Below are 21,158 nucleotides of genomic sequence, written 5' to 3' on the forward strand. Positions count from 1 at the left end.
CTCAGGCAAACAATGCTTCACATATATGTAACAATTTGTAATTGGCAACATACAGAAATAGACTCTGTATTTTTTGTGTTAACAAACAAGGAAATTTAAGAGTGACACTTTCAATGAAGATCGACAAAGAAGCTTCTAACTAGAATAATACGAAACTGATTTTTCACTAGCCTTGGCAGATATCACGCACGGCAACATGAGCCAAATTTTGCTGGAAGAAAACAGAAAAAAAAAAAAAAAAAAAACACTTTTTGCACTTCCTAAAATAAGTGCTTTGCAAGTCAAATAAGATAACAACAACCAACCAAGCTTTATCCATCAAACAAGATGTAAAAAAAAGGAACTTTGCAAGAAAAAACTAGCATCCTCATGTTTACATTAGCAGTTACATTTATAATTGAAGGACTAGGAAAGTAACAAGTAAACCATATGAGAAACTAGAACAAAAATGGTTCAATATCATTGCTTATCTAGAAAAGAAACTGATTACCAAATAAACCCTTAAGCTGTTGGTTATTCCTCTCAAACTCAGCTACAACTCACATGGCTTCAAGCAGTTTGGGTAATTTATCTTTGTAAGGAAGCACATACTTCTGCAAAAATTTTGGAGCAGATGATGAGAAAAATACATGTAGCTTGCTTGTTGGCTTCCATAACTCTTCAAATTTCAATATCTCCATCACACGAAATCGAGGAATCAACCTCTTTTCCAAACTAAAACCTAAAATCTTCGAGTGGTAAGCAATGTCTAAAGGTGCAATCCCAACATCCTTGACCAAAAATTCCATCTTTCCCTGCAATGACTCTGGGGAAATCTTTAAAAAAGTTGGATGTTTCTTGACTGCAGTAATGAAATCTGAGTTCGACAAACCAAAATTGTTCATGAGCTTAACTTGGGCCTCAAATTTTTCCTTGCTGACCCCGTGCAGCACAAAAAGGATCCAGAGGAACATCCCAGATTCTCGGGGAATTCCAATCCCGTCAGCTCTATCTACTAGAGCCCGGAGGGTATCTGGGTTCTGCGTGATGAGGCTGGGGTGCTTTTGAATGGCAAGAGAAACCCGGTCTTCAGGAATACCACATTCATCCCGTAAGAAGTTCAAGTTAGGGCGTACCACATTCTCAATGCTGGTGCTCATAAACCTATTACAGTTCTGGAGATTTCTGAGGAGGATCTCCCTCGATCCAAATAAACTTTCCCAAACCTTCAATCTGGGGAGAAGCGTTTTCTGGACGTTGAGGCAAAGAATGACGGGGTGATGCATAACGACATTGCCGGCGTCAGACTCAGATAATCCCATTTCGTTCAAAATTTTGAACTTCTGAGCGAGGTTCGTCTCCACATCCCAGCCGAGGAATCCTGGTTTCCAAGCTATTATCTTTCTGAGATTAGCTCCTTCAATGCCCTTAGATCTGAGAAATCCAAGAACGGCGTCGGCTCTCTCGGTGGACTGACAGCGGGAGAGCTTCTTTGAGACCTTGGAAGCATCGTTGGCGGAGAACCCGCATGTATTCACGAGGTACTCGACCAGGAAGTTTGGATCGGGAGAAGCGGTGGCGACTGAGGAGGAGGCGAAAGCGCCGGCGGAGAAGAAGAGGCGACGGAGTCGGATCGATGGAAGGAGCGCCTGGCGGCGGACTAGGGAGTGAATGTGAAGCATCACGACGGCCGACCAGGTAAGCTCGTCACGAATATCACGCAAAGACCAAATCGCAAAATTATTGAAAACCCTCTTGACTTAGGTTTCAGGGCTAATTTCACATCTTCCTCCCTATATTATTCATATTTTCTTAACCCTACGCACAAATTTCACTTTTGCCTTATATGCATAGAAAAAAATAGCAAAAAAAAAATTAACCTGCTCCTTTAAATATTTAAGGTTCCATTTATTTTACATAAACTGCTATACTGATATAAAATAGTTTGCAAGAATATTATTATTTTATAAAATGTACTCTATTTTTCAAACCGCCTAACTCCTTATACGTGATTCTTAAATCCCATAGGTGTTTTGGGATTATCCAAAACATAATACAATATCACAACTAAATAGATTATTGAGCATTATAAATTCAATCAAACAACTTGTAAATAAGCACACAAAACACTTTAGTATTAGATTAAGCAGTTTGACTTATTAGATTAAGCAGTTGAATAGATCGAGTGCCCGCCTAGATTGCTTTAAAAACTCCAAGTCAAACGGGCTGCTAAGTATCAGATGTAGTCACCTAACAAAGCTGCCTTGGCGATTTCCAAAGCTACTTTTGAGAACAACCACATATATAGTGGTATAAGATCTTTATGATCACTTCACAGTTCAAATAACTATATGAGAAGAATCTCAGGCAAACAATACTTCACATATATGTAAAAATTTGTAATTGGCAACATACAGAAATAGACTCTGTATTTTTTGTGTTAACAAACAAGGAAATTTAAGAGTGACACTTTCAATGAAGCTGGACAAAGAAGATTCTAACTAGAATAACAGGAAAATGATTTTTCACTAGCCTAGGCAGATGTCACGCACTACAACATGAACCAAATTTTGTTGGAAGAAAACAGAAAAAAAAAAAATCACTTTTTTTACATTTTAAAAGACACAATGTCTTCTATTATGCGCTTCCTAAAATAAGTGTTTTGCAAGCCAAACAAGATAACAACAACAACCAACCACGCTTTATCACACTTTTTTTTTACATCTCAAACAAGATGTAAAAAAAATGGAATTTTGAAATAAAAAACCTAGCATCCTCATGTTTACATTAGCAGTTACATTTATAATTGAAGGACTAAGAAACTAACAAGTAAACCATATGAGAAACTAGAACAAGAATGGTTCAATATCATTGCTTATCCCGAAAAGAAACTCATACCCAAATAAACCACTGAGCTGTTAGTTATTCCTCTCAAACTCAGCCACAACTCACAAGACTTCCAGCAGTTTGGGTAATTTATGTTTGTAAGGGAGGACATAATTTGGACCAGATGATGAGAAAAATATATGTAGCTTGTTTGTTGACTTCCATAACCCTTCAAATTTCAATATCTCCATCACACAAAATCGAGAAATCAACCTCTTTTCCAAACTTAATACAATATCACAACTAAATAGATTATTGAGCATTATAAATTCAATCAAACAACTTATAAATAAGCACATAAAACTCCAAGTCAAAGGGGCTGCTAAGTATTAGATTAAGCAGTTTGACTTATTAGATTAAGCAGTTGAATAGATCGAGTGCCCGCCTAGATTGCTTTAAAAACTCCAAGTCAAACGGGCTGCTAAGTATCAGATGTAGTCACCTAACAAAGTTGCCTTGGCGATTTCCACAGCTACTTTTGAGAACAACCACATATATAGTGGTATAAGATCTTTATGATCACTTCACAGTTCAAATAACTATATGAGAAGAATCTCAGGCAAACAATACTTCACATATATGTAACAATTTGTAATTGGCAATATACAGAAATAGACTCTGTATTTTTTGTGTTAACAAACAAGGAAATTTAAGAGTGACACTTTCAATGAAGCTGGACAAAGAAGCTTCTAACTAGAATAACAGGAAAATGATTTTTCACTAGCCTTGGCAGATGTCACGCACTGCAACATGAACCAAATTTTGTTGGAAGAAAACAGAAAAAAAAAAATCACTTTTTTTACATTTTAAAAGACACAATGTCTTCTATTAGGCGCTTCCTAAAATAAGTGTTTTGCAAGTCAAACAAGATAACAACAACCAACCAACCAAGTTTTATCACACTTTTTTTTTTACATCTCAAACAAGATGTAAAAAAAATGGAATTTTGAAATAAAAAACCTAGCATCCTCATGTTTACATTAGCAGTTACATTTATAATTGAAGGACTAAGAAACTAACAAGTAAACCATATGAGAAACTAGAACAAGAATGGTTCAATATCATTGCTTATCCCGAAAAGAAACTCATACCCAAATAAACCACTGAGCTGTTAGTTATTCCTCTCAAACTCAGCCACAACTCACAAGACTTCCAGCAGTTTGGGTAATTTATGTTTGTAAGGGAGGACATAATTTGGACCAGATGATGAGAAAAATATATGTAGCTTGTTTGTTGACTTCCATAACCCTTCAAATTTCAATATCTCCATCACACAAAATCGAGAAATCAACCTCTTTTCCAAACTTAATCCTAAAGGCTTCGGGTGGTAAGCAATGTCTAAAACTCAGCTACAACTCACATGACTTCAAGCAGTTTGGGTAATTTATCTTTGTAAGGGAGCACATACTTCTGCAAAAAATTTGGGCCAGATGATGAGAAAAATATATGTAGCTTGTTTGTTGACTTCCATAAGCCTTCAGATTTCAATATCTCCATCACACGAAACCGAGGAATCAACCTCTTTTCCAAACTTAATCCTAAAGGCTTCGGGTGGTAAGCAATGTCTAAAGGTGCAATCCCAACATCCTTGACCAAAAGTTCCATCTTTCCCTGCAATAACTCTGTGGAAAGCCTTAAAAAAGTTGGATGCTTCTTGACTGCAGTAAGTAAATCTGATTTCGACAAACCAAAACTATTCATGAGCTTAACGTGGGCCTCAAATTTTTCCTTGCTTACCCCGTGCAGCACAAAAAGGATCCAGAGGAACATACCAGATTCTCGGGGAATTCCAATCCCGTCAGCTCTATCTACTAGAGCCCGGAGGGCATATGGATTCTGCGAGATGAAGCTGGGGTGCTTTTGAATGGCAAGAGAAATCCGGTCATCAGGAATACCACATTCATCCCGTAAGAAGTTCATGTTGGGGTGCACTACATTCTCAATGTTGCTGCTAAAAAACCATCCACTGCTCCGGAGATTCTTGAGGAGGATCTCCTTCGATCCAAATAAACTTTCCCAAATCTTGAATCTGCGGAGAAGCGTGGTCTGGCTGTTGTAGCCGATAACGATAGGGTGCACCCGAAGGACACTGATGATGTCGGATTCAGATAATCCCATTTCGCGCAAAAGCTTAAACTTTGGAGCGAGGTTAGTCTCCACATCCCAGCCGAGCAATGCTGGTTTCCAGGCTATTATCCTTCTCAGATTAGCACCGTCAATGCCCTGAGATCTGAAGAATCCAAGAACGGCGTCGGCCTTCTCGGTGGACTGAATACGAGGGAGCAACTTGGAGGCCTTGGAAGCACCGTCGGCGGAGAACCCGCATGTATCCACGAGGTACTCGACCATGAAGTGGGGATCGGGCGAAGCAGTGCCGCCAGCGGAGGAGGCGGAAGTGCCTGTGCATAAGAAGACGCGACATAGCTGCATCGGTGGAAGAAGCGCATGGCGGCGGACAAGGGAGTGAAGCATCGAGTCGGCGCGCCGTCCGACCAGGTAGGTTCGTCACAAATATAACCCAGAGGGGAAACTGTAAAACCCTATCATCAAACGGAAATCAAAATATGCCCAGCTTCCAGTCAACTTCACATTTGCCCCCCTATATGTTTCATTTTTCTTAAATATGCACACGAACTGGAAATCAAAATCCTGAAGGATTCCCAAACAACCTTTTTGGTGCGTGGAAGATCATTGATATTCCGTAAAAATCTGCAATTGTCAGGGTGAACGGGATAGGTTAAGTCCGTAAGGAAGAAGATTGGATTTGATGTTGTGGTCTTATAAGGTAGGATGGGAGTCTATTCAATCAAGAAATTGGATCATTTTTATTGACTTTCCTTTAATGATAGATTTTTTATTGACTTATATAAAATCCTACGTAATTGTGAAAAAATTTTTATGGAGTTCTATACAATTTTTGTAAGACTTTTACATATATTTATAAATTTTTTCATGAAAACTAGATTTATGAGAGAGAAAAAAATTCGTTTGTTATTGTCAATATCTACATTCGATTTGCTATTGTATCTCTCTATGCATTGATATTTGCTTGTTGTTGTTCTTGAGTATCAAAACAATTGACACCATGAACTTGTTCTGGTAAGGATGATGAAATTTCATTATCTGGTTCAATTAGAAATTCATCAGAAGAACGACACTCCTTGTGAAGAAAATTATGTAATCCGATACAAGTCAAATTTTTTATAATACAAAATTTATTTTAAAAAAGACCGTAAATTTAAAAAAAAAATTAAAGAAAAATTTAAAAACGGTAAATAAAAAAAAATCGTAAACATAAAAAAATTAAAGAAAAAAACATAAACTTAAAAAAAACTTAAATTAAAAAAAACGTAAAAATTAAAAATAACCATAAACTAAAAAAAACATAAATTTCAAAAAAAATGTAAACTTTAAAAAAATAGAGAAAAACATAAAATTAAAAATAATAATAATAATAAAGTTAAAAAAAAACATGTATAGTTAGTTTTGTGAAAATCGAAATGTAACTTGATCTCAAAGCCTGACTTAAAGCCGCTTCTCTTTTTCTCCAAAATGTAACCATCACCTCTTCCACAAGTAACCATTCATAGCAACTCCAATATTCAAGTTAGAGGATGAAGAAGATAAATATTTTGATTTCAATATACATAGTAATGTGTATATATGTGTACCTTGGAGATTAAACAAGACTATCTTTTATAGAGTGAAAGCAGATCTTTTCAATCCATTCTAATCTTCATTTGATCATTATTTAATTATTTAATTCTTTAAACAATGTAAGATTTATTTATATTGTCTTTTTCTTAAAATAATTGAGATTCACAGATTTTTTTTATTTTATTTTATTCCAATTCTCATGATGTTATTATTTAATTTCTTAAATAATATAAGATTTATTCATAATGCTATCTTTCTCCAAAAATAATCAAGATTTATACGATAATTATTATTTTCTTGAAATGACTCATTATCTTACATGGCTGAGAGACCGAGAGATTTAAGTAGTTATGGAGTCGGAAGGCCCGAATAATTTTGAATCCGGGAGGCTCGAGAGACCCAAGAGGCCCGAGTACTCATGCTCTGATCTAACCTTAGAGTCATCTCAACAGATTCATGAATCTCCTATCTATATGATTTTCTACTAATCATTCTCCAAATCAACTATCATTGTATACTGTTGGACTATCCCCTCTTTGCTTCCGCTTGATCAGGCGACCATGCCCTCAGTTTCGAGGCACGCGAGTCGCTGGCCTTCTGCTCCAGCCGCTGGTACAAGGACAGACCAAGAGTTTCTTTGCTGTAAATTTTGCGACGGCCATTGCAGCGAGCAAAATTTATGCATCGCCAACAGGGAGAAAACAACTAAGGATTCTCCTTGAAAGTTGTAAGATTGTCATGGATCATTGTCCATGGAGGAAAAGATAAGAGCAGAAGCCCAGGAAGAGGTTCGGGTTCCTAAACTCTTACCTCTGCTTTCTTTTGCATTAACATGCTGGTAAACTCTGCATTTTCATAATGAATACAAATTAAAGAACTTACTATCCAAATTTATACCGTCTAAAGTTCAGTCCAAATGGGCTCACCATGTGAAAATATGAATATATGATGTCTATTATATTGAGGTAGACGTGGATATATGATATTTGTGATGTTGAAAAAAAGATTTGAAGGTATAATATCTATTATGCCGAGATGAATGTAGATAATATTTGTAATATCGAGGAAAAGATGAGAAGGTATTATATCTATTGAGTTGAAGGGAGTACTCAAAAGTCCAATCCCGAGTCTGATAACTTTCCAAGTCCTTGACTCAATCGCACATTTATAAATCCAAATCCAAACTGAGTCCGCAGTCTAAGCTCAAATTGCATCGGCAGCCTAGCCTGAATCATGTCGACAGTCTTTCAAATCCTTAACTCAGTTGTGCATTTATAAGCCCAAACTAACTCGACTGCCTATCCGAATTACATCGGCAGCCTTCAAATGAGTGATTAATGAATGCATGGCCATTCGGATTTTATATTCAGACTTAGTTTAGAGCATCCAAACCTGTTTCACTATTCAAAATGCTAATTTAGGATAAAAAGTTAATTTATTAAATTTGGATAATAATTTTTCAATACATCATATATCAACTTCCTTATTTATGCTCTCTTCTCTATAATGTTTAGAAAATATAATTCATTCTCTAAATTTAGAGACGTACGGTTCAAAATATATAATTTAGTGAATGGATAGAATAGTTAATGCAAAAATTTTTTTAATTACCATATTTAAAATTTATGATAAAATCTTTGAATAAAATATCTGATACAGATGCTCTTATAATAATGCACCATCAAACTAGTGCAAAGAGTAACTAATAATACTATGTAAAAATCTACAATTGTAACCAAGCTAGGTTAAGCCCACAAGGAAGGAGATTGGATTTTATATGGAGGTCTTGTAAGGTAGCACCAAGAAGTGAAGTCGGAGTTGTACAATCAGAATTTATATGATGCTCAAGAAGTGAAGTCAGAGTTGGAAGATACTCGGAAATATTAGAGAGGCGGGTGTGGAGCCGAATATTAAGAGAAATTTGATTTGCTTTAAGATAATAAAAGTAATTAATCGTAATAAAAAAATGATTAATTAGATTGGGTAACGTCGAGTCTCGGGAGTCCGACCCGGTCTCATGGAAATTTTCCACCGGCCATCAAAGTAAATTAAGAAGTGCTCGCAGCGAGCAGTCACCCAGTATCCTTTAGTTGTGTGTCTCAATTGAAAAAAAAAATCCTACAAATTTATCATAACTAGGTAGGGATGTAAATGAATCAAACGGTTCGCGAGCTATTCGGAACTCGATTCGATAAAAAGCTCGTTCGAGTTCGTTCGTTTATCTTATCGAGCCGAGCTCAAGCTCGATTTCGAGCTCGACAATTTTATCGAACCGAGCTCGAGCTTAAAGATATTCGGCTCGTGAGCTCGCGAATATATTCATTTATAGGCTTGCGAGTCAAAAAAACGAGCCTTAAACCGAGTCAAAAAACGAGCTCTAAAACAAGAAAAAAAAACGAACTCTAAAACGAGCCTTAAAATGATCCAAAAAACGAGCTCTAAAACGAGCCAAAAATGAGCTCTAAACGAGCCCGAAAATGAGTTAGACTCGTTAACTTTGATAATCGAGCTAATAACGAGCCGAGTTCGAACTGTTCGCGAGCTTGATAATTCAAAAACGAGCCGAGCTCGAACCTTGTGATAAAAGCTTGATTCGAGCTCGAGCGGAGCTCGAGTCTGAATATAACTTAAACGAGCCAAGCTCGAGCCTAATACTGTTCGGCTCGGTTCAGCTCGTTTACATGCCTATAACTGGGGCTCAAACAACAAATACCGAGATGATAATCTGAATATCCTATCGCTACATCATAATCCGGGAGCCAAAGTAATTAATAGTAGTCATTATGGATGGAGATTTTGAAGTACCATTGCTAAATGAAAAGATAATGATGAAGGTTGGTGGCCATTTTAAAAAATAAATTAATGTCATATAAAATGCTCAAAATATACACAACAATTCTAAAAAAATAAGATGATTATTTAGAGAAAATGGTTTTTTTTTTAAATCTAACTATTTAAACCCTGCTGTCTTTGCCCTGCACCATTCAATCCTGAATCAATACTTCATTCATGAAAATAAATTAGTGGACCTTTTACACCATAGGTACTTGTGCCCACAATCATCTACCTAAGTTTTTCCACTAAATTCAAGGCCAACACATGTACCAACAGAGGATCGAACCAAACCTATTTTTAGAGCATTTCTAATGATTAGAGTTCTAAATGAGTTTTTTTTAAGATTCCAATATATCACATCAATAATATGGAAGCTCATTGAAATATCGTCAATGGTTAAAGCTCTAAATGTACTTTCTTATGATCCAATTCATAGCATGAGTTGCATGACTTCATTTCATGCATATTGTATAAAATTCGAGACAAAAGAATAGATTTGTGTTTTCACTATTGCTCTTAAATTACAAACCTTAAACCTCATCTCTACAATGGTTCAAGACTTTTTGTTCAGCTTTTTAGATTTTACAAACCTCTCATAAACCTTACATTGGAGATGTCCTTAGTTCTACTACACCTTAACCACTGCAGGATGCCCGTCGGAGCAATAGATGTAACTTTTTAAAACAATGAACACTGCAAAATTATATAGACGGTAAATCACATCCTTAAAGTAACTCTCATTAGGTGCCTAATCTCGTTATGCAAAAGACTGTTGTACTAAGATAAAATACACTCCGTCTCATATCTAGCCATGAGACCAACAATGCTAAGAAGGTGAATGATATCAGTTTTTGCTCTAATATTACAAGTTTCGTTTCAATTCTGATTGATTCAACTAATCTTGTTTATAAATAAATCAAATTTTATCAAATTGCCATAAAAAAACATAACACATAAAATAGATTATCCAGCTTTATAAATCCAATCAAACAACTTGTAGATAGGCACATAAAATTAAAGAATTTAAACAATAAGAAGGTAAAAGATAGAAAAAAAATACCTCTTTGCAAAGAGTAGCTTGCAGAAGCAGCAGAGGGTAAATCACCCAACAAAACAGCCTTGGCGATTGTCCCAGCTAGTATAAGATTTTTATGATCGATTTACAATTTAAATTTCTATACCAGAAGAATCTCAAGCAAACAGTGCTTCACATATATGTAAGAATTTGTAATTTACAACATTCAGAAATAGACTGTAATTTGTGTTAACAAACAAGGAAACTTATGTAGGTGACCGACTCTATTGACATAATACGAGTGACACGTTCAATGATGCTCAACATGAACCAAACTTTGCTGGAATAGAAGGAAAATGATTTCTCACTAACCTTGGCAGATGTCACTGTAAAGTAAACCATATGAGAAACTAGAACAAGAATTGTTCAATATCATTGCTTATTCTAGAAAAGAAACTCATCACAGGCAAACAATACTCTTCACACATATGTAAGAATTTGCAATTGACAACATTCAGAAATAGACTGTAATTTTTGTGTTAACAAACAAGGAAATTTAAGAGAGACACTTTCAATGAAGCTGGACAAAGAAGCTTCTAACTCGAATAGATGGAAAGTGATTGTTCACTAACCTTGGCACATATCACTGCACTACAACATGAGCCAAATTTTGCTGGAAGAAAAAAGAAAAAAAAATAACTTTTTTACAATTTAAAAGACACTATGTCTTTTCCTGTGCGAGGAGTTCAACTGACAAGTTCCTAAATAAGCGCTTTGCAAGTCAAACAGGTTGTAAAAAAAGGAATTTTGTATAAATATAGCATCCTCATGTTTACATTAGCAGTTACCTTTATAATTGACGAACTAGGAAAGTAATAAGCAAACTATATGAGAAACTAGAGCAAGAATGGTTCAATATCATTGAAAAGAAACTCATACACAAATAAACCCTTCAGCTGTTGGTTATTCCTTCAAACTCAGCTACAACTCACATGGCTTCAAGCTCCTTCAACTTTTAAAAGTATTAAAACGATTGATGTTACAACTAATTCGAAAGAAATTGGGTTCTCTATGACCTTGCAGATGGGTAGTGTAGCCCAGCAGCATACATCTGACTCTGCTTGCTCAACAAATCCTTTTTAACTCAATCAAGTTTCAAAATGGAACTCAGAAAGACTAACATTCTCATGTCTACAGCAACAACGCTATGTATGATACAGAATATGAAAATTAAAAATGGTTTCTCTGTAATCTTGGCAGATGGGTATTGTTTTCAGACTTAAATCCAACTCTGCTTGTCAAAGGGGGAAAAACATTCTCCTTTGATGATTCTAAATGACAAATATCTTCTCATTGGAAGGAGTTCAACTGATAAGGTACTACAAGAAATCCATTTCAACTCAATCCGATTGCAAAATGGAACTCAGAAAACCTAACATCCTCATGGCTAGAATATGAATACGGCAAGTAAACCATATGAAAACTAGGACAAAATTGGTTCAATATCATTGCTTATCCAGTCATAAAAGTCAAACCTATGTAAATCTTGCATTCATTAGCAGTTTGGATTATTCCCTTTGAACCCAGCTACATCTCACAAGACTTCACGCAGTTTGGGTAATTTATCTTCATAAGGGAGCACATACTGCTTCAAAAATTTTGGACCAGATAATGAGAAAAATACATGTAACTTGTTTGTTGACTTCCATAACCCTTCAGCTTTCAATATCTCCATCACACGAAATCGAGGAATTAACCTCTTTTCCAAACATAGCACTAAAGGTACCGGGCGGTGAGCAACGTCTGAAGGTGAAATTCCAACAACATTGACCAAAAATTCCATCTTTTTCTGCAATGACTCTATGGAAAGGAGTAAAAAGCGTGGGTGTTTCTTGATTGCAGTAATGAAATCCGAGTTCGACCAACCAAAATTGTTCATGAGCTTGAGTTGGGCCTCAAATTTTTCCGTGCTCACCCCTTGCAGTACATCAAGAATCCAGAGGAACATTCCAGAACCTCGAGGAACTCCAAGCTCCTCAGCTCTATCTACCAAAGCCCGGAGGGATTCAGGATTCTGAACGATGAAGCCGGGGCGCCTTTTAATGACACGAGAAACCCGGTCTTCAGGAATACCACATTCATCCCGTAAGAAGTTCAAGTTAGGGCGTACCACTTTCTCAATGCTGGTGCTCATAAACCTATTAGAGCCCCGGAGATTCCTGAGGAGGATCTCCTTCGATCCAAATAAACTTTCCCAAACCTTCAATCTGGGGAGAAGCGCGTTCTGGGCGTCGAGGTAGAGAATGAAGGGGTGCCGCAAAACGGCATTGGCGACGTCGGACTCAGATAACCCCATGTCGCGCAAAATTTTAAACTTTGGAGCGAGACTGTTCTCCACATCCCCGCAGAGAAATCCTGGCCTCCAAGATATTATCTTTCTGAGATTAGCACCATCAAGGCCATGAGATCTGAAGAATCCAAGAACAGCATCGGGCTTCTCGGTGGACTGAAAGCAGGGGAGCGACTTTGAGACCTTGGAAGCGTCGTCGGCGGAGAACCCGCATGTATTCACGAGGTACTCAACCATGAAATGGGGATCGGGAGAAGCGGTAGTGTCTAAGGAGGAGACGGCTGTGACGGTGGAGAAGAAGACGCAACGGAGTTGCGTCGACGGAGGGAGCGCATGGCGGCGGACAAGTGAGTGAAGCATCGCGTCGGCGCGTCAAAGGACAACCGTAGCGACGACTTAAATCGATCCCATAAAACCCTACTTTGTGCAAAAAGGCGGGTCCCGCCGCCCAGCGGCTCCCTAGGCCTGGCCCCACAGGGATCCTAGGAGGAGGTAAATCAGCGGTGAATGCTGGCCTGGGTAAAGCGTGGTGTCTCCGGAATTTAACACAGCCGGCCCAGATTATTCATCCAGTGCGCGTCCGTGGACTTTCGACCCTACGACTCATTGTGCAAGGATGTCACGCCTTAACCGGTTGATCCAGCCCGCGGGGGCCCATAAAACCCTACTTGAATCACCGCGTAGGGGTGTTCTCTTTGTACAGATGGTGCATAAAAAAAAATTATAATTTCCTTTTTAACCCTCCCGCCGTCAACCGCTGCTTCTCATTCTTCATTTTTCAAGCATTTAAATCATTTTTTTAATTTAAAATGAATATATGATTCGAATGCACATCCTCTCACCCTCTCTCTTCCTCCATTCCTCTTCCTACTTCCTAGTCTTATAAACATAAAATGATCATGAACTTTGCTTATCTTACGTCATCATGATGATCGGTGGGATTGCACGAGATGAGTTCAAAGGACAACAACGATTAATATCTTTGATGTTGAATGATAAACTTCTAACAAAAATAAAATTAGTAAAAGAAGATAGATAAAAATTTACCAATGTATGTATAAATTTACTATTGTAAAATATGTTTCATTTTAAAAATTCACTTTTATCGTAAAGGGTGATGAAAAAAATCGTGTTGATGGTGTCAGTGGATGTGTAGAGAATAAATATTGAACAACACTTGTAATATGATGTACTTCATCACTTAATTAGTTTGCAAGGTGCTCCAATGTGTTGCTAGATTTCAGCTAGACGTTGCTCATACAAGTTAGGTTGATATGGTAGGTAACAGCACATTGGGTTGGATATGCGATCATATCAGGTCCACTTTCTTCGTTGATCAAAATTTTGGTTTGATACCATATCTACCTTCTCATTGCTCAACCCGTCGTAGTTATCTGGAGTTTGCATAAATCCAATTAACCTAAATCCATCAGTGGATTTTAACTAAAACTCACTAATTGACCTAAACATGTTTGATTACACCCATTTAACATGTTGTGAGTTTCTGGTGTTGCAAGGAGTTAAATTGTGCTATCCTTTGCTTATTTAGAGCTCTCAGTCGTTGTCCAATGTTACGAGAAGTTTATGCTTCAATGCGGGCCTGATATCATCCTATATCAAGTCTAAGTTGGGCCTGATATCATCCCCTATCATGCCCAACATGGGTTTGATATGGGATGTTATTAGGCCCAATTGATCTTTGGTTAAAACTTAGATTTTACAACATATATACCTTTTCCTTGCTCAACCCATCCTAGTGGTTGAAAATATGCAAAATTACAAAAACCCTATGTCTATCAGTTAGATTCTGTCACCACCATTGATAAATTATGAAAAATCTAATGTACACCATATCTAACGTTACGTGGTCTTTGCTAAATTAATATGTGAATAACACTTGATTATGTAGATGTAACATTACTAAATTAGTTTTTAAATTTTTTTATCAGGGACGATCATATTACTAAAGAAATTCTCTCTAAGATATGGAATACGTTTGATGAAAATTCTTGCAGGGGACATGGAGTTAATATAGGAGAGTTATCCAGAATAAATATTCCATCATCTTCTGAGTATAGTGGTGTGCAAAACACAAATAGAAATACAAGCAGCATTTTGACATTTGATTTAAATGAAGAAGCAAGTCTTCTAGTAGATGAGGTTTTGAATCCTTGTACAATACTTGTTGATCACTTTGAGCCTACTTAGAGTGAGGAGATAGAGCATTATACCCGAATTGGAGAGAAATTACAATACAATACAGATGTACAAGAATTCTTAGCTGATAATATGCAGATTGAACAATATGAAATTTCTCTAGAGCAGTATAGTGACTTAGAGGAGGAGTTCCCAATAGCTGATGATCCATATATTCTAAATTTTCGACTATTCCAAAGGTCAATTGAAGAGACAATAGATGAGCATGAATTTTTTGTTGGACAGACTTTTCCGTCTCGACAAGAGTGTAAGAATGCACTTGTTAAATATGTCATGGTTAAACATATAAAATATAATCCATTTGACATCCGAAAAAAATAAAGTAAAAGATGTCTACTTCAATCAACCATCTACATGGAGAGTAGTTGCCTGGGGGATGTAAAGTTCACTGTTACAAAATATGTAAAGGAACACCAATGTGACACTATTAGGGAAAGTGTTGATCATCAAACATGCTCTTCCTCCTTTATAGCATCGTTTGTTGAAGAGCAATTTCTTACTAATGAACAGTACAAACTAAGTATGATTATATCAGATAAAAAAGCTAGGTTTGAAGTGATCTTATCATACAGAAAAGTATACATAGCTCGGGAGAAAGCGATAAGAAAGTCGTTGGAGATTATGACCAAGCATATAGACATCGTCCACTATATCCGCGTAAGTTAAGAGTCAGGGATCCTGAAATCTATATGGCACTACACAGGAATGAGGATAATCAGTTCGAACGCTGTTTTTGAGATTTTGGAGCTTGTAGAAGAGTATTAAAATCTTATCTATGCAAATTGATAGGAATTGATGCCACACATCTAAGAGGAAAGTATCTGGGTGTGTTGTTGATGGTTACAACAATTGATGTTAATGACAATGTCCTCCCAGTAGCCTTTGGCATCGCTGAAGTTGAATGTGGGTCTGCGTGGGAGTGATTTTTGGATCATACAAAGAGATTCTTTACTATTGATGCAAAATCAATGAGTATAGTATCAGATAGACATTGTGGCATTATATCAGTAATAAAGAAAGTTTACCCAACTGTCCATCATACTTTCTATTTCCACCACATGTCTTGCAATATGACAATAGGTCAGCTTTAGGCTTGTTTTGGGTCACAGCATGAGCAAACACATCACTACAATATGATCTCATAATGCATTCCATGCTTGAAAAACATCCAGATGCTCATAAGTGGCTTCAGGACATTGACCCTAAAAGATTGGCTAATGCACATTTTAGTGGGAGAAGGTACTCAATGCTAACCACCAATTGTGTAGAGAGTTTAAATGCTTTGTTCAAGCATACATATGAACTTCCCGTAAATAGGTTAATCGATAATACCATATGAAAGGTAGCTTAATGGTTCTTTAATCATAGGAAGGAAGCCTCAAATGGTATGTTGCTTTAACACCTCATACTACCAAAGAAAATGGATTCAAGGAGAGAGAAAGCTAGACGATATAAAGTCCACCTCTACTCTCAATTTGAAATGGAAGTAGAGATATGGGTTGCTTCATTCATTGTTGATATAGAAAGAAAATATTGTAACTGTGGAGTGTTTCAAATATCCGGACTGCCTTGCTCACATGTTATTGCCGTCATCATTCACCGAAATATGAATGTCCTCCCATATTGTGAGCATTATTTTCATTCACGAAATTAGACTACGACATACATGGATCATATTTACCCCTGTTGGAGCAAGGAATTTTGGCCTAAGGGCCTAAACAACATTATAATTCTATGCCCCCGTAGCCTTGTGCAGCCGGATAGGCGAAAGAAGGCACGGATCGAGTCAAAACATAATGGGAAGATAAAAATCAAATGTAGCCAGTGCAAACAACTAAGTCATAATCATAAGACCTATAAAATGCTACCAGTCGATGGTTATTGACTTACTTGTATATGTATAAATGAATATGATGCTTGATTTATATATTTTGTAAGCAAAAGGAGTGGATCCATATATTTTGTATGCAGTACATCCATAGTGATGTAAGAAAAATAGTTGTGCAAAGTCATGTTACCGTTATATTTGTGTTTGTAGAATTTGTAAACCAATCCCAACAAGGTAGAACTAATACTTCACACCATATCTCTAATTTGTAAACAAAAAATGAGCTAGCAGTTGTGAAGTTTTAGAAATATAATAGGCTCAGTTCAATAGTGCATTTCAACTCTACAAGATGGCATTGGAAATTTAAAAGTCTTGTAAATTTATTTTCAACTGTAACTAAGTCATGGCTTAAACCAAATGGTTCGTGTTGTTATTTTCAAAAGGCTATAGGTCGAGCACTTGATGTGAAGTAATTTAAACGTGTGATTGGAAATTTCTAATTCTATTGAAATTTAGCTTAAATATCTTACTAATTGTTGACAGTTAAAATAAATTGATGGTAAGGTAGGTATTTTTCCTATAAATTAAAATTCGAAAGGTTGTGTATTGTTGTTCATTGAATGGAATCCATAAGTTTCACATGTTCCGGGACGAACTAGCACGGAGCAAAAACTGTATTTGTATTAGTTAGAACCAAGATTTGACACCATATATAGATTCTTCTCTCTCAAACCTTCCTAGGGAATGGGAATTTAAAGAAATTCAAGTGTCGTAGGTTCATCAGTGGATTTCAATTAAAACTCACTGATGGACCTAGACTTCTCCAATTGAACTCATTTAAAGTCTTGTGAGTTTGTAGTGTTGTAAGGACTCCAACGCGGTGCTATATATTACTTATTTAAAGCTCTCTATAGGTGATCGAGCATTTCTAGAATGTTCAGCCTTGAAGTTGGGCATGATATGGGATAATATCAGGCCCAGGTTGGGCTTGATATAAGATATATCAAGCTCAAGTTGGGCTTGATAAGGTATCATATCAGGCCCAACGTAGGTCTGATTGCTTTGCACCTCGATCAGTTTGTTCAACCGATCACAATCTAAGTTGATGATCTCGATATCTAAAACTTGAGGCTATATCTCCGTTCTATAAACTAAAAATTTACTACGTATTGTGATTTGTGAATTAGTTTAGAAATTTAAATAGGCTATAGATCGAGCACTTGATGTGAAGTAATTTAAATATGTGATTGGAAATTTCTAAAAAAATTAAGATGATTATTTAGAGAAAATGGATTTTTTTTTAAATCTAACTATTTAAACCTTGCTGTCTTTGCCCTACACCATCCAATCCTGAATCAATACTTCATCCATGAAAATAAATTAGTGGAGCTTTTACACCATTGGTACTTGTGCCCACAACCATCTACCTAAGTTTTTCCACTAAATTCAAGGCCAACACATGTTGCAACAGAGGATCGAGCCTAGCCTATTTTTAGTTCTACTACACCTTAACCACAGCAGCATGCCTGTCGGAGCAATACAGGGGCGGAGCCAGGAATTGACTAAAGGAGTGGCTAAAATTTTTAACTATTACTATAACAACAAAAAAGTCTTACCCCAATAGGTGGGTCGATTTTATGGATCCTTCTATGTTATTAGACTCTATCCCATGCTACATCAACATCCAAACTTAAATAAATTTTATCTTATTTTATTGTTATTAACTATTTGTTTTAATTTAGAAATATCCATCATTATCGAGTTATGTTAGCTTTATGCCTCAAACTACTTCGATGAGTATTCGAGTATTGTTCTTGCTGGTTGGGTAGCAAGGAACCATCAAGTAATTTTGAAACGATTTGGTCCAATCTACCCACTCTTATATCGACTAATTAATACTGCTTAGAATTTTCTAGGGCCATTGGATATGTGAACAAATCCCGACCTAAGTTGGCTTCTCGTTGCAACCCATCAAGATTTGGTTGACATTTCCAGAGAAGGACTTGGTGACAACTGCACTGAGATACCTTGTCTACAATCTGGCAACAAAGATATACTTAAAACAAGAGAGTCGATATTCTTACACTAGCAAATTTAGATGTTTTCTAATAGCACTGGAGAGAGGTTCAAATAGGGATCACAGCTTCAAACTCCCTTGTGTATCGGTATATTGATTCAACACGAGACAATCTTAAATGAAGTAACTGATGCAGTTGGTGACAGATTTGGTGCATCATCAAAACATCTTTCTTCGGGTCGTCATGCTATCCTCAAAGGTGGAGAAACTAAAATAACTCTATCACCTTGAACAAAAAGAAACCGCACAATTCACTTGGTGGTCTGTAAAACAGAGATAGGATGCACATAAAATTCTGAGGTTATCAACTTTATTGAATAATAGCTTAAGTTTTAAATAATGAAACAAGAGAATAAGTAATTTAGTTTTGCAAAGTTCAAAATGCATAGTTTGAGTTTGACAACATTGTATGGTTCAGGTCTGGTATGGACGTATGGTTACTTGCGTGGATGTCAAACAGAAGAAAAACATAGACTATTTGAATGCAGAAGACTGACTCGACAAGTGTATGCCAGAAGAATAAAAACTCTTTTATGGTTGACATTGCACTCTATGAGTTTGGGAGGAATACTATCTATTTATTGTTGTCGTCGTACAATTTAGAGGTAAACCAGTAACACAAATTAAAAGTGGAACCTTTTTTTTGATGTGATTTGTTTCTGAATTTATCTTTTACCAACCCAGCAGTCACTGTTATGGTAGCATGCAAAAAAAATTTACAGAAAATTCATTTCTATTTTGCTTTCCATGATGCTCTGAATCTTCAACAAACCTTAGACTATATACTTTTTGGATATTATAATCTTAGTTTTAACAGCAAATTATGAAAAACATAGACATCAGTAGCCTCTTATTTTTCCAAAAATCATTTGTGCAGTACTAAACATGTGCCATTTCATTATAATAAATAAATTAGAATATGTAAATCAGATAAACTTGGGCAAAATTTATTTTGTTGGCACTATTGCATCTTAGGATAATGATACCACAGTAGCAAGATTAGCTTATCTGAACTATTTCTTCATAAGTCTCATTGTCAATTTCCACAGTAGTTATGATCTCTTCCACATCTCCAAGAATCATATTCAAATGTTGATCGTAAGCCTGGAACAGAATGAATGTTTAAAAGGTGAAGATAAAAATAAAACAACCTTGTATGAGTATACAATCAAATTGCTTCAAGTGAAAAACAAGGTTTGTGATATCACATGTATCTCCCCTTGCTATGATAGCCAAGTGCCAACTACAAAAAATCTTAATGAACAAAGCTGTACATAAAAACTAAAGTATAGAACTTATGACAACAAAAAATGACTAAAACTTATTTGGCTTTATTCCTATATCTTTAAAAAGTCAAATATAAGAATAAAATTAATAGAATATATCAAAAGTAATAATTCAATCTCACCTATTTAAGTGGTGCCCGACGATGTTTTATAACGTAATATTCATCAATAATAGAATCTACTGTTGGAGCAATCTTGCTCAAGACATTACTCATTGTTGATGTTTGGTTAAAATAGTTTAAGCTAGGCATTAATTGTGATCTAACATAAGTATTGAGTGAGCAGATACAAAGAAAAGACCAAGTATGAAGTTTTGGCAAGGAAAGATCCGGAGGTGTGATCTATTGGCAAAAAGGAGACTTAGCATGACGGAGCCAAAGGTAGCCCTTGAAGGCAAGCGCAAGGATGAGGAGTCGTGGAGACAGAAGCATCCTAGGGGCGTAAGGCTGAGGGAAGGTGCTTGGAGGCTTGAAGTCTAAGCTAAGGAAGTAAATTCAAGTGTATAAAATAATGTAAAACTGAGACGGTACAAAATGCTGTAATTTTCAGAAGTATAAGGTACCAGTCGACTGATACTTACACCAGTCGACTGGTACCAAGGCACAGAATGGACAGAATGTCGCCAGGGTAACTGGAGGCAAGTACCAGTCGACTGGTGATGGTACCAGTCGACTGGTAGATGACCGTTATGAAGTGGCGGCTCAAAATCTAGTCAAATCCTTAGTGCCGTTAAAGCCCATCAGTCGACTGATAGGTATACCAGTCGACTGATGTCGGGAAAACTATAAAAGCAATTCTTAAGAGCTTGGAGAGGATCAACTGTTCTAAAACTGAAAAAGTGCTCATCAAGTGATCCTCAAGCCTACAGACACTCATACTCTTCCTTCTGATCCTAACTTTCACTTTGTAAAAGGAAGAGGAGATTGTGTAAGGGTTTCTCCACCTTCGATTGTCATTCGAGAAGGAGAAGTCTATAGTGGAACTTCATTGTGTGGGTGTGTGCACCTTGGATTAGTCACCTCAAGGAG

At 36.5% G+C, this 21,158-nt stretch overlaps 3 protein-coding genes across 3 annotated transcripts; all 3 read right to left on the minus strand.

Annotated features, from left to right (window-relative positions):
* Positions 1 to 539: 539 nt before the first annotated feature.
* On the minus strand, positions 540 to 1,661 carry LOC122011296 (transcription termination factor MTERF8, chloroplastic-like). Its single transcript, XM_042567682.1, has one exon. It carries the CDS (start codon positions 1,659 to 1,661, stop codon positions 540 to 542), a length of 1,122 nt encoding a protein of 373 aa, XP_042423616.1.
* A 1,077-nt stretch (positions 1,662 to 2,738) lies between these two features.
* On the minus strand, positions 2,739 to 5,409 carry LOC122010346. The gene is made up of 2 exons (XM_042566843.1): positions 4,158 to 5,409; positions 2,739 to 3,078 (listed from the first exon to the last, which is right to left on the minus strand). Exon 1 carries the CDS (start codon positions 5,335 to 5,337, stop codon positions 4,222 to 4,224), a length of 1,116 nt encoding a protein of 371 aa, XP_042422777.1. The 5' UTR covers positions 5,338 to 5,409; the 3' UTR covers positions 2,739 to 3,078; positions 4,158 to 4,221.
* Positions 5,410 to 11,966: 6,557 nt separating this feature from the next.
* Positions 11,967 to 13,082, minus strand: LOC122011297 (transcription termination factor MTERF8, chloroplastic-like). Its single transcript, XM_042567683.1, has one exon. It carries the CDS (start codon positions 13,080 to 13,082, stop codon positions 11,967 to 11,969), a length of 1,116 nt encoding a protein of 371 aa, XP_042423617.1.
* Between the last annotated feature and the right edge of the window lie 8,076 nt (positions 13,083 to 21,158).

Source organism: Zingiber officinale, chromosome 8A, assembly GCF_018446385.1.
Source record: "Zingiber officinale cultivar Zhangliang chromosome 8A, Zo_v1.1, whole genome shotgun sequence".
Lineage (NCBI taxonomy): Eukaryota > Viridiplantae > Streptophyta > Magnoliopsida > Zingiberales > Zingiberaceae > Zingiber > Zingiber officinale.